General features: G+C 38.7%; 2 protein-coding genes across 2 annotated transcripts in view; one reads left to right on the forward strand and one right to left on the reverse strand.

Annotated features, from left to right (window-relative positions):
- LOC115214050 (all-trans retinoic acid-induced differentiation factor) overlaps nt 1-9,338 on the reverse strand; it is a 30,369-nt gene extending 21,031 nt beyond the window's left edge. Inside the window, exon 1 of the mRNA XM_029783090.2 lies at nt 9,122-9,338. Coding sequence (XP_029638950.1) covers nt 9,122-9,196 — 75 coding nt within the window. The 5' untranslated portion in view covers nt 9,197-9,338. The remainder of the gene's footprint in view (nt 1-9,121) is intronic.
- LOC115214313 (tektin-2-like) overlaps nt 9,338-12,422 on the forward strand; it is an 86,946-nt gene continuing 83,861 nt past the window's right edge. The window contains exon 1 of the mRNA XM_029783487.2: nt 9,338-9,474. The gene's annotated coding sequence lies outside the window, so the exon portion shown is untranslated. The remainder of the gene's footprint in view (nt 9,475-12,422) is intronic.

A 12,422-nucleotide genomic window follows, 5' to 3' on the forward strand; every position in this document is an offset into this window, starting at 1 on the left:
TACTGTTATAAAAATAGAATAAACAGCAGGAGTGGCTGTGTGGTAAGTAGCTTGCTAACCAACCACATGGTTCCGGGTTCAGTCCCACTGTGTGGCATCTTGGGCAAGTGTCTTCTGCTATAGCTCCGGGCCGACCAATGCCTTGTGAGTGGATTTGGTAGACGGAAACTGAAAGAAGCCTGTCGTATATATGTATATATATATATATATGTGTGTGTGTGTGTGTGTGTGTGTGTGTTTGTGTTTCTTCCCCTAGCATTGCTTTACAACCGATGCTGGTGTGTTTACGTCCCCGTCACTTAGCGGTTCGGCAAAAGAGACCGATAGAATAACTACTGAGCTTACAAAGAATAAGTCCCGGGGTTGATTTGCTCAACTAAAAAGGCGGTGCTCCAGCATGGCCGCAGTCAAATGACTGAAACAAGTAAATGAGAATGAGAGCATAGTGTAGTCCTAGGTACACTATGCCTGAATAAAAGACACCATAGTCGCTGTTGAAATGCTTTTTATCATTGGCCTGCTTAGTGTTGAGCTACCACTTAGATACAACAATATCTAGGAAATTGAGATAATGAGTGATCAACCTGTGTTTGCAAATATAAACGTGACAATAGGTGCAGGTGTGACTGTGTGATAAGAAGTTTGTGACCCAACCACATAGTTCCAAGTTCAGTCCCACTGCACAGCATTTTGAGAAAGTATCTTGTATTAGAGCCTGAGTCAACCAAAGCCTAGTGAGTACAACTGGTGGATAGAAACTGAAAGAAGCCCATTGTGTGCGTGTGTGTGTGCGTGTGCATGCATCTATTCATGTTTGTCTCTCATCACCACAGTTGGTTTTTTTGCAGCCCTGTAGCTTAGCAATTCAGCAATAGAATAAGTACCAGGCTGAAAAATAATAATTACTGAGGTTCAGTTAAACAAGTAAGGGATAAGGGATGTCTCCCAAACCCTTAGAAGTTAAGGTCAGATATGTGGATATGATTCTACAGAATGAAAAAAATTCTTTTATTTGTTTCAGTCATTTGACTGCGGCCATACTGGAGCACCGACTTTAGTCGAACAAATCGACCTCAAGACATATTCTCTGTAAACCTAGTACTTATTCTATCTGTCTCTTTTGCAGAACTGCTAAGTTACAGGGACGTAAACACGCCAGCATCAGTTGTCAAGCGATGGCGGAAGGACAGACACATACCACCTAACTGGCCCTTGTGCCGGTGGCATGGAAAAGCACCCACTACATTCTCGGAGTGGTTGGCGTTAGGAAGGGCATCCAGCTGTAGAAACTCTGCCAGATCAGATTGGAGCCTGGTGCAGCCATCTGGTTCGCTAGTCCTCAGTCAAATCGTCCAACCCATGCCAGCATGGAAAGCGGACGTTAAACGATGATGATGATGATATATATATATATAGATATATTTCAGTTTCCGTCTACCAAATCCACTCACAAGGCTTTGGTCGGCCCGAAGCTATAGCAGAAGACACTTGCCCGAAATTCCACGCAGTGGGACTGAACCCGGAACCATGTGGTTGGTAAGCAAGCTACTCCTGGAGTAAAAAAAAAAAAAATCCCTCTATCTTTGTATAAGCCACCAATTTATCACAGGTAATATTTCCAGATGATCGGGTATTTATTCCCCACAGCTTGGTTAAGAAATGTAGGATAACTTTAACATCCGAAAAGTAAAAAGTTTTTCTGTAACCGAAAGCCTAAACTTGTAACGATTGTAGAAACAGAATAGAAATGACCGAAAAGAAAAAATCAGAGTTTCCTCCCTTACATCATAGAGATCCTTACGTTCAAAGTAAACAAATGTGCACTTCAGCACTCGGAACAGAATATTGGTTTTAATTTTTGACACAAGGCCCGCAATTTTGGTGGAGGGGGTAAGTCGATTACATCAAACCCCACCCCCAATGCTCGGCGAAGGTGAAGAATACGCACACCACCCGTTTTCGGTGTTTAGGATTAGGGTTACGCCGAAAATGGATGGCGTGCGTATTCTTTACCTCTGCTCCAAACCCTAAACACCGAAAACGGGTGGTGTGCGTATTCTTTACCTCTGCTCCAAACCCTAAACACCGAAAACGGGTGGTGTGCGTATTCTTTACCTCTGCTCCAAACCCTAAACACCGAAAACGGGTGGTGTGCGTATTCTTTACCTCTGCTCCAAACCCTAAACACCGAAAACGGGTGGTGTGCGTATTCTTTACCTCTGCTCCAAACCCTAAACACCGAAAACGGGTGGTGTGCGTATTCTTTACCTCTGCTCCAAGCCCTAAACACCGAAAACGGGTGGTGTGCGTATTCTTTACCTCTGCTCCAAACCCTAAACACCGAAAACGGTTGGTGTGCGTATTCTTTACCTCTGCTCCAAACCCTAAACACCGAAAACGGGTGGTGTGCGTATTCTTTACCTCTGCTCCAAATCCTAAACACCGAAAACGGGTGGTGTGCGTATTCTTTACCTCTGCTCCAAACCCTAAACACCGAAAACGGGTGGTGTGCGTATTCTTTACCTCTGCTCCAAACCCTAAACACCGAAAACGGGTGGTGTGCGTATTCTTTACCTCTGCTCCAAACCCTAAACACCGAAAACGGGTGGTGTGCGTATTCTTTACCTTCACCCAAATGCTCAACTAGTACTTGTTTTATAGACTCCCAAAGGATGAAAGGCTAAGTCGGACTCGGGTTTCTAAGAGGAATGCCGATGCCAGCGCCGCCTTGACTGGCTTCCGTGCCGGTGGCACGTTAAAAGCACCCACTACACTCACGGAGTGGTTGGCGTTAGGAAGGGCATCCAGCTGTAGAAACACTGCCAGATCAGACTGGAGCCTGGTGCAGCCTCCTGGCTTCCCAGACCCCGGTCAAAACGTCCAACCCGTGCTAGCACGGAAAACGGACGTTAAACGATGATGATGTATCAGGTACAGGCGTGGTGTGTGGTTAAGAAGCTTGCTTCTTAACTATGTGGTCTTGGGTTCAATTTCACTACATGGCACTTGGACATATATCTACTACAATAGCCCCGGGTCAAACAGTCTCGTAAGAGGATTCGATAGATGAAAACTGAATGTCGCCATATGGTAGAATCCAAGCAAACAAGTGAGACCTACATGGGTGCTTGACCAGCCAGAAATAGTAGTTACATCGCTCTCAAATCAAATCTCAAACCAGCCTAAAAATGGAATTACATCGGATAATGTAGTCATCATACATGCACTGTGTGAACCATAAAAAGAGATAAAACGGCAGGCTGGAATGTTTTGATTTGATTAAAGATGTGTTTGATCAGAGCTGACCCAGAGACAAGAAGGTAGTAATGGGGTACTAGAGCAAATTCTCAAAGAACAAGAAGGTGGGTATAAGAGAGGATAAAAATGGCTGATCATGGGAGGGAATAAGAGAGTGGCTGCTTTCATAAGAGTATGAAGAGGAAGTAAAAGAGGTGGAGGTAGAGGGTACTGTACTGAATGATGAACAAGGATGGGAGTGCAAATGACAAGAAATAGATCATGCTTATATAATATTTATATAATATAATAAAATCTAATACAGCCTTGTGGCTTGTCTCTCCTTGTTGAACCATGGAAAAGTGAACATTAAATGATGGTGATAATTTTATGGAAATTGTAGTTAAGATACCCGTGCTGGTGACACATAAAAAGCACCGTCCGAACGTGGCAGATGCCAGCGTCGCCTTACTGGCGTCTGTGCCAGTGACACGTAAAAGCACCAACCGATCGTGGCTGTTTGCCAGCCTCCTCTGGCACGTAAAAAGCACCCACTACACTCACGGAGTGGTTGGCATTAGGAAGGGCATCCAGCTGTAGAAACACTGCCAGATCAGACTGGAGCCTGGTGCAGCCTCCTGGCTTCCCAGACACCAGTCGAACTGTCCAACCCATGCTAGCATGGAAAACGGATGTTAAACGATGATGATGATGATGATGATGTCTCTTCTATTTTTTAAAATTATTATAAATCTTCCATTGAGGAGGGAGCTGGCTTCCAACTAAGACACAAGGCTCCATCTTTGGGATGTAGTTAACACAGACAAATTTACATTTGGAACTTGAGAAAAGTCTTGCATATTTTTACTGTTCCACTCAGATTGGACTTGTACGAATCAGTCAGTCAATTTCCCCTTTCTGAAAATTATCCAGATTCTCCTTTAGGCATTTACTAACAAAACTTAGTGCTCCAGTTATTATTAGTATGAATATGAATTTGAATGAATGAATGAATGTGTGTGTGTGTGTGTATGTACATACGTATGTATGTATAATAGATCACAGATGGCCAAGTATCAACTTGACCATTGATGACCTTGATATACAATATATAGATTTAAATAAAATTTATATAATGGAGATGTGTAGTATTTGTAACAGCTTTATTATTTAATTTATCAAGTTTGGAATTTTATAATTTTGGTTTTTCTGAAATTTTATCATCTTCCACCCCCAACCCCACATTTTAAAATCAAGGTTCAACTGCTTCAATTGTATTTTCTGTTGATACAAGATATATCCATTACAGGAGAGGCCCTGTGAGTCAGCATTATGACCTGAAATAGAACTCTCACACACACAACAATAAACAATCAAACACTGCCAAAGTAATACAATAACCAAAAAAAAGAATACTTCTGAACTTTGTCATTTTGGTGAAAGAACATCCTCATTATGGCGAGGACCACATCTCAACAACTGGTTCTTTTCTTCAAAGCTAGAAGACCCTTTAGCCCCTGACAGCTCAAGTTCAACCACAAATTCCAATCTTTGCTGCATTGTAGTAGCTTATATGCCTCAATAACCCTACCAGCAGAATGAAAGCTCCCAGTAAGGGTAAAGGCCAGATTAATACGAAACACACACCACCTCTTAGAGGTAAAAATAGGTTTGCAAAGGACCAACATACCTACTTAGTAAAAAGGGCAAAGTTACAGAAGCATCAACGATAATTCAAAACCAACAAGACCTGGGAGAGGAAGGCCTTCCACCAGGGAAACATATGACAAAATGCCAGATCCTGACCTGGAACACACAAAAGAGGCAGAGAGGGTGCCCTAAAAATAGTTGGAAGCGCATGGGATATTTGAAGCAAAGCTGCAAAAAAGACAGGGACTCAACTGAGGAGAAGCAAGAAAGCCACCTAAAGTTAAGAATAGTGAAGAAAAATCATCAAAGGCCTACACTCCAGGGCAAGCAAAGTGGGTGCCAGTGTAATATGTGATCTACGTGCCATTGTGATCTACAGCAACTTAGATCTAGCAACTTAAATTCGTAGTACCTCCACTCAAGCACACCCAGCTCACTAAATTCTCCTGTTTTCAACACTTTCATTATGTTCAACTCTCCTATAAGCCCTGCATTAATCACTAGGCTATATTTTGGATCTCACTGTAACCAAAGACCAATCTTGATGAAAGTATATACTTAAAATCTCAAGATTACTGAGGACCTCGCCTGATCAAAGTACACCTTTAACATAGCAAGGGATTTCAGCCTCCAACAATTATTACCTTTCTACAAAGCTTTAATAACATGCACCATGGAATATTACTCCTACATCTGCAGCAGTGCTGCTCAGCATCTTAGATCACTTCCAGATAAAGGCCACCCAATTGATTGATATAAAATCATTCATAGACACACACCCAAGACATGCTGTTTTTATTGTTTACATTTCTCTTCACTGCTATAATGGCCTCTGCTCCTCAGAGTCAGCTAGGATCATACCACTCCTACTCAAGCATTCTTGACCCACTCATCTCTCCTCCCCCAATCACCCTTGTTATGTCCAACCCCAACACCAAGCCCTTTGTTCCCAGAACATTAGCATTCGGGAATTCTCTCCTTGCTCATGTCTTTTCTGCAGATGTTGACTGACAAAAGTTCAAGAGGAGGGTGTGAAGGCCATAACCACTCCTCTTCATCTAGACCTGTGTTTCTCAACTGGAGTTCTCTGGAACCCTACAGTTCCACAAGAAAGGGCTAGATAAGCTAATGCTAATTTCATGATCATAATATATATATATATATATATATATATTATATATATATATATATATATATATATATTAATGCTAATTTCATGATCATAATATCATATATATATATATGATATTTACCATGTGAACTACGATGAAAAAATATGAGAAAGATATGGTAGATAATTATTTTGTGCAGGGATTCCTTGAGACATGTAATTTATCTTGAGGGTTATGCAAGGGTAAAAAGGTTGAGAAACAATGCTCTAAACCCAGGAAATAGAGAAAAAAAGACTTTATGGATACCCCATGCTGATAAGACAAAAAAGAAACCCAGTACATTTTGTAAAGCAGTTGGCATCAGTAAGGGCATCTGGCCATAGAAACCAAACTGAAACAGGTGACTGGAGCCTGGTGCAGCTCTCCAGCTTACCAATTCCAGTCAAACCATCTAACTCATGCCAGCATGGAAAATGGACGTAAAATAATGATGATTCATCTCAGTGAAGATACAAGAAATTGGGCAGGATTATAGCAAGACACTTACGCTGTCTCTCTAACACACTTTAGCCATAGACAATTAGTATAAACTCAACTAACCCTCTCTCAAATATCCCCACCACCACCACCATTTAGTCAAGGTCGTTCTTTCCCTTTCCTTTTTGTGTTTTGCAAGTTACTTAGCAACCTGGCTAGAGCTGGTGACACGAAAAATACACCTAGAACACACACTGTAAAAAGCTCACCAGATCCTGTCAAACAGTCCAAGCCATCCCAGCATAAAACATAGACATTGCATTAATGATCATGATCATGACACAGGGCAGAAACACTCCTCGTAGTTGTAGATTATCAATAACTGATTATTCCAGTACAGTTAATAAATACAAGCGATAAACATTTACGTCTCAAACTTAAATCTAACAATAGTGTTAACATATTTAAAGCTAACAAGAAAAAAACAAACACTAAAATAAATGCATTGTCAAGCATAATCCCTCAAAACTGATAGAGTTACAAATAAAATCAGTTGAATTTATTTCGCTTGATTCAGTTTTATATGATTTATTTATTTTCTCAGAAAGTATGTTAGTTGGTAGAAAGCATCCCTGGGAAGTTTTTCCCATATTATTTTAAATTGCCTAATTGAAATTTTTATCCTCTCAGTCATTGTAGTAACCACAAAAATATGCTTTACTAAAGAGGTTTAATAATTCTGAAACATGTCTAAAGTTGTCACTGTACTTGCCAGAGATCAGACTCATTGCCCACTACATGACCCTCGTTCCCTTTTTAATCAGCTTCAATTTCCGAATCGTTTCCCCTTGCTTTCTTGACAATATTTATCATTAATGTTGATTTTTTTGTTGCGTTAAGGATGTTATTTCAATTAACTGCAAATTCTTTGGGGCTCACAAGACATCGAGACCTTTCCAGTTCCACAAACAACATTTATGTAAGAATTTTTTTTTTTAAGAAACGTATCTTAAATGAAGTCGAAAAGGTCCACCAGACACTTGAAAAAACTAAAGACATTTTAAACAATTATTGGCAAAATTGTAAACATGCCGAACAAAATGCCTTTTCGTCCGTCTTTAAATTCCGAGTTCAAATTCCACCGAGGTTGACTTTATCTTTCATCCTTTAGGGGTTAATAAAATAAGTACCAGTTGTACACTGGAGTCGATGTAATCAACCAGCCCCCTGCCCAAATTACAAGCCTTATGCCTATATTAGAAAATGATTAGCGGCATTTTTGTCAGTCTGTACGATCTGAGTTCAAATTCTACCGAGGTCGACATCCTTTCGGGGTCGATTAAATAAGTACCAGTTACGTACTGGAGTCAATGTAATCGACTGATTCCCCCTCCCCACAAATTTCAGGCTTTGTGCTTATTGTAGAAAGGCTTCTTTAGACGATCCACGTGAATTGCCAAAATCATAGATAAAACAGCTGATTCTATTTTGACATTTCGGATTTACATTATTATTATGATTAAATGTTTGTACCGGAAGAAGAGAGTGTGTTCATGGCCTTCGTATGCCCTCCTGAGTTGTATGGGGTTCCAGAAAGTTGACGATCTGACAGTAGGGAAGTAATCAACGTGGAGGGCCGGGGAAGAGACACAAGCACGGTAGTAGAGCTCTGAGTTGGCAGGAAACCGGCCAACTCCGAGGAAGCGATGTCACAGTCGTAATAACAGAAGAGATAATTGAGAAGACAGCATATCTACTTGCAAGATGGAGTATTAGCGAGCAACTTAGGACCAATAAATCGAGTGGCCTGTGATTGGATGCAATCCAAGATAGTTGTGGTGTGTGTATGTGTGTGTGTGTGTAGCAGTACCGTCCCAAATGTGGATGCCAGCGTTGCATTGTGTATCACACCACTTCTGTCTGTCTCTGATATCAAATAAAATGAACCGATATGTATAAAGTCATCTGTATGAAACATAGTTTTATGAATGAGTAATCTACAAACAGAAAATAATAGTAAACAGAATTAGAAGAAACTATTGGCCTAAAATGACGTTTGCCAAAAAAAAATGAAAATTAAAAGAATAAAAGGCGTCCATGGCCAGAAATGTCGATATATTCTTCTTTTCGCAACATGGGAATATATCCAAAGTCAAGAACTTCAGAAAAGATGTGGCCTATTAGTTTGATCTCTCTGTATAGAATTAGTAGTTACGATTGATGCTAAATTCTTACGTATACGGGACACAAGTTGACTCGAAGATGGGAGTGAGTACGCAAGTATGTGAGTGAATAAAAGTGAGGGAGGAGGTTCTTACATGAAAAAACAATATAGTGTGTTGAATAAGGATACAAAGACTGTGTGACAAACCTAAGTATTTTTACATGTGCGCAAAATAAGTATAAGGCTGTGTACATAAAAAGGGAACAACAATTTCAAGTTTTAGGTCAGTGTTTTTTTCCTTCATCTCCAAATAATGAAATAGATTCCTTGCCTTCTCTTTCAATTAACACACAAGCACGCACTAAAAAGATCTGGCAGTGACTGAAGAAAAGCGAACATGACACGAAGAATTTTATGTCACAAAACTATATTTTGATGAGATTAAATGATAAATAAATATAAGCGGAAGTAGTTGTTTTACCTGGTCTGAATGAACTTGTAGGATAACAACAAACAAGTACAATCCGACGAAAATCTTTCTTTCAACAGGTTCCATTGTGATACACGAAGACAATAACTAGTGTCTCGAACAGAAGAAACTCCTTTCTTATATTAAAAGCCCATGTTTCTATAAAAGCTCACCAACGCTCAGCACGAACTTATTTATAAATAAGTCATGAGATGGTAATCACATGATTTACAAAACACAGTTAGTAAAGCGATATTTGATTGGTTCTCACTGTTGTCGACTCCACTAATTGCTGACGAGTTAACATAGTGAGTTGTTGTCATGACAACCTGTATACACACTTCTAACGACAATTTCAATAGCAGGTAAAATACTTTTTGTCTTAAAAATTCTTCGATTTTAATTCAATGATAACTATGAAAACTGAATTTTTTTAACGTATTTCTGTTCATCTTTTTTAGATATTTATAAATATTACGGGAAAATCCTTATTTTATTCTCTTGTCAATTGTCAACACCGCTCGCTTGCATTTAAACGATGTGCATTATAGTAAAACAAAACAAAAAAAAAAAAAAAATTAGGAGTTCGCAATACAAAGAATCTTTCCTAAATTATCTCGGAAAGTAAATGATATTGTTATTAACATCATATATTCTCATTTCTTTTCCTTTAGTCATTCGGTAAAATATTTTTCAGTTGCATTTCAAATTCAATTTTTTTTTTTTAATTGTTAAGATAAAAAAAAATTGCATATATAAATTTTTCCTTCCAATAATTCGGCCTGATTTTCTTAATCTGAAGATAACATTCTCTGGAAATACTCTTAAATTCCCAAATAGACCAATAGATATATATTTTATCTTCCTCCTTATCAGTAGTAGAAGCATTACTACTATGGATCCAATAAGCAAATCCGTATGCGGTTGCTCTCCCTGCATGAAATAGCAGCCAAATCTCCCTTCTCTTACAGGCTATTATCGTTATAAAATAAAGAAAGAAATAACAATAAGGAAGGGCACATTAGATAATGTAGTCATAAACATACATCAGGCTTCTAAAAAAATTTAGATTACAGCTAAAATGTTTCGATTGGAGAGAGAGAGAGAGAGAGAGAGAGAGAGAGAGAGAGAGAGAGAGAGAGAGAGAGAGAGACAGACAGACAGACAGACAGACAGACAGACAGACAGACAGAGAATTTCAAGGAAAGAAAGTGAAAGTAACAGAGAAGGTTAAAGACAGTAACATCATGATCATCATTATTACCATCATCATCCTCAAAGCCATTACAGTCTTTTTTTGCAATGCAAACTATTCCACAAAATTATCAAACTCAAAAAGTAGAAAATTTTTATTTCGTTCATTTATTTGTTTATACATTTATTTTACATTCATTATTTATATTTACTCCTCGGATAAGCATTTCTGGGGGAAATTGGACAGATGGAAACTATGCTGAAGCTCATCAGACTGTACAAGTCCTGCATGGAAGATTTAATCACCCAGCTTGATATCATCATCTGCTCCTTAGGTCATCATCATTGTCATTACCATCATCATTTTAACATCCACTTTTCTATGCTTGCATACATTGGACAGAGCTTAGTGAGGCACATTACAGCTGGTTGCCCTTCCTGTCACCAACCTTCACCGATTTCCAAGAAAGGTGATATTTCCACGTTATCAGGTTTGCTTTTGCAGAATATTGAGAATAAATGACATTCGTTTACATCAGTCACATGATGCCACATCAAGGAGATATAAACATACATACACTCACACATACATACTTATATACATACGTACACACATACTTACATACATACATACACACATACATACATACATGCTTACGTATATGCATGTGTGCATATATACATGCATATGTACATACATACATATATACATGATAGATTGTTAGCCACTACACACATTTTTTTCTCTCCTTGTTTTTTCTGTGTACCTTTCTGTAGAAGAGTGTAGGCTCGAAACGTAAAAGACTTTTTCTATTCCTGAACGTTATACTAATACATCTGTTTGTTTTGTACACCACCTGTCTTCATCTTTTTTTTCGTAAACTTTCCCTATATATATATATATATATATATATATATATATAAATTAAGCAGAAAGTTTTGTATTAAAAAAAATGATAATCGATGGTAGTCAATTTCTTTGTTGATCTTAAAATTTTCTCCATTTTCTGCTTAATTTAAATTTGATCCCTTATAAACTCTTGTTTATTTGTTATTGCCTGTATCCTATGAACATAGTATGCTTGCATATCCATGACCAGGTTTAACATAGGTAATTTATACCGGTAGTAAAAATGGATATTCTTATCCTTTAGACAGTTATTCCAACTGCTAACTCTACTTATCTATATATACATATACATACATATATATATATATGCATATTAAAGTTAGATAAGGCCAGTTTATTGGATTACCTTAGGTTTCACAGTCGGCTAAGCCCTTTATGGATGTGGAACCTGAGGTCTTCTCATAAACTAACCTTATCTAACTTTAATATATACTGCTTTATAACTTAGAGTGTGCTTCTTTTGAATTCATGTTTTTACAGATGATATGTGTGTGTGTAAACACAGAGGGGACAAACAAAGGGATTAAGTCGATTACTTCAACCCCAGTGTGTTACTGGTACTTATTTTTAATCAACCCCGAAAGGATGAAAGGCAAAGTCGACCTCAGCAGAATTTGAACTCAGAATGTAATGACAGACGAAATACTGCTAAGTATTTCACCCGGCATGCTAACGATTCTGCCAGCTCTCTGCCTATGTATGAATATCTGTGTGTGTCTGTGTGTGTGTAATTATATGTGCCAATCTCTCATTGTAAGGGAACATGTGGAAGGAGTAGACCCAGAAAGACATGGGATGAAGTGGTGAGAAAGGATCTACTAATGTTGGGACTCACAAAGGAGATGACAGGGGACTGAGACTCCTGGCAGTTTGCTGTGCTTGAAAAGACACATCAAACTAAGTAAAAACATAGGTGCCCTTGCATAGGAGTTTATCCCTTGCAACCCTCTCCAGCTGAGTAACCCTAATCTTGCAGGTTCATGGGTTCTGGTGCCACATAAAAAGAACCCGTACTGATGCTGTGTAAAAGCTCCCAGTACACTCTGTAAAGTGGTTGGCATTAGGAAGGACATCCAGCCACTGAAACCCTGCCAAAACAGACATGGAGCTTGTACAACTCTTCAGCTTGTCAGCTCCTGTCAAACCCATGCCAGCACAGAAAATGGATGTTAAATGATTATGATGATGATGGTAATCATATATATATAT

This window comes from Octopus sinensis, linkage group LG7 (genome assembly GCF_006345805.1).
Source record: "Octopus sinensis linkage group LG7, ASM634580v1, whole genome shotgun sequence".
Lineage (NCBI taxonomy): Eukaryota > Metazoa > Mollusca > Cephalopoda > Octopoda > Octopodidae > Octopus > Octopus sinensis.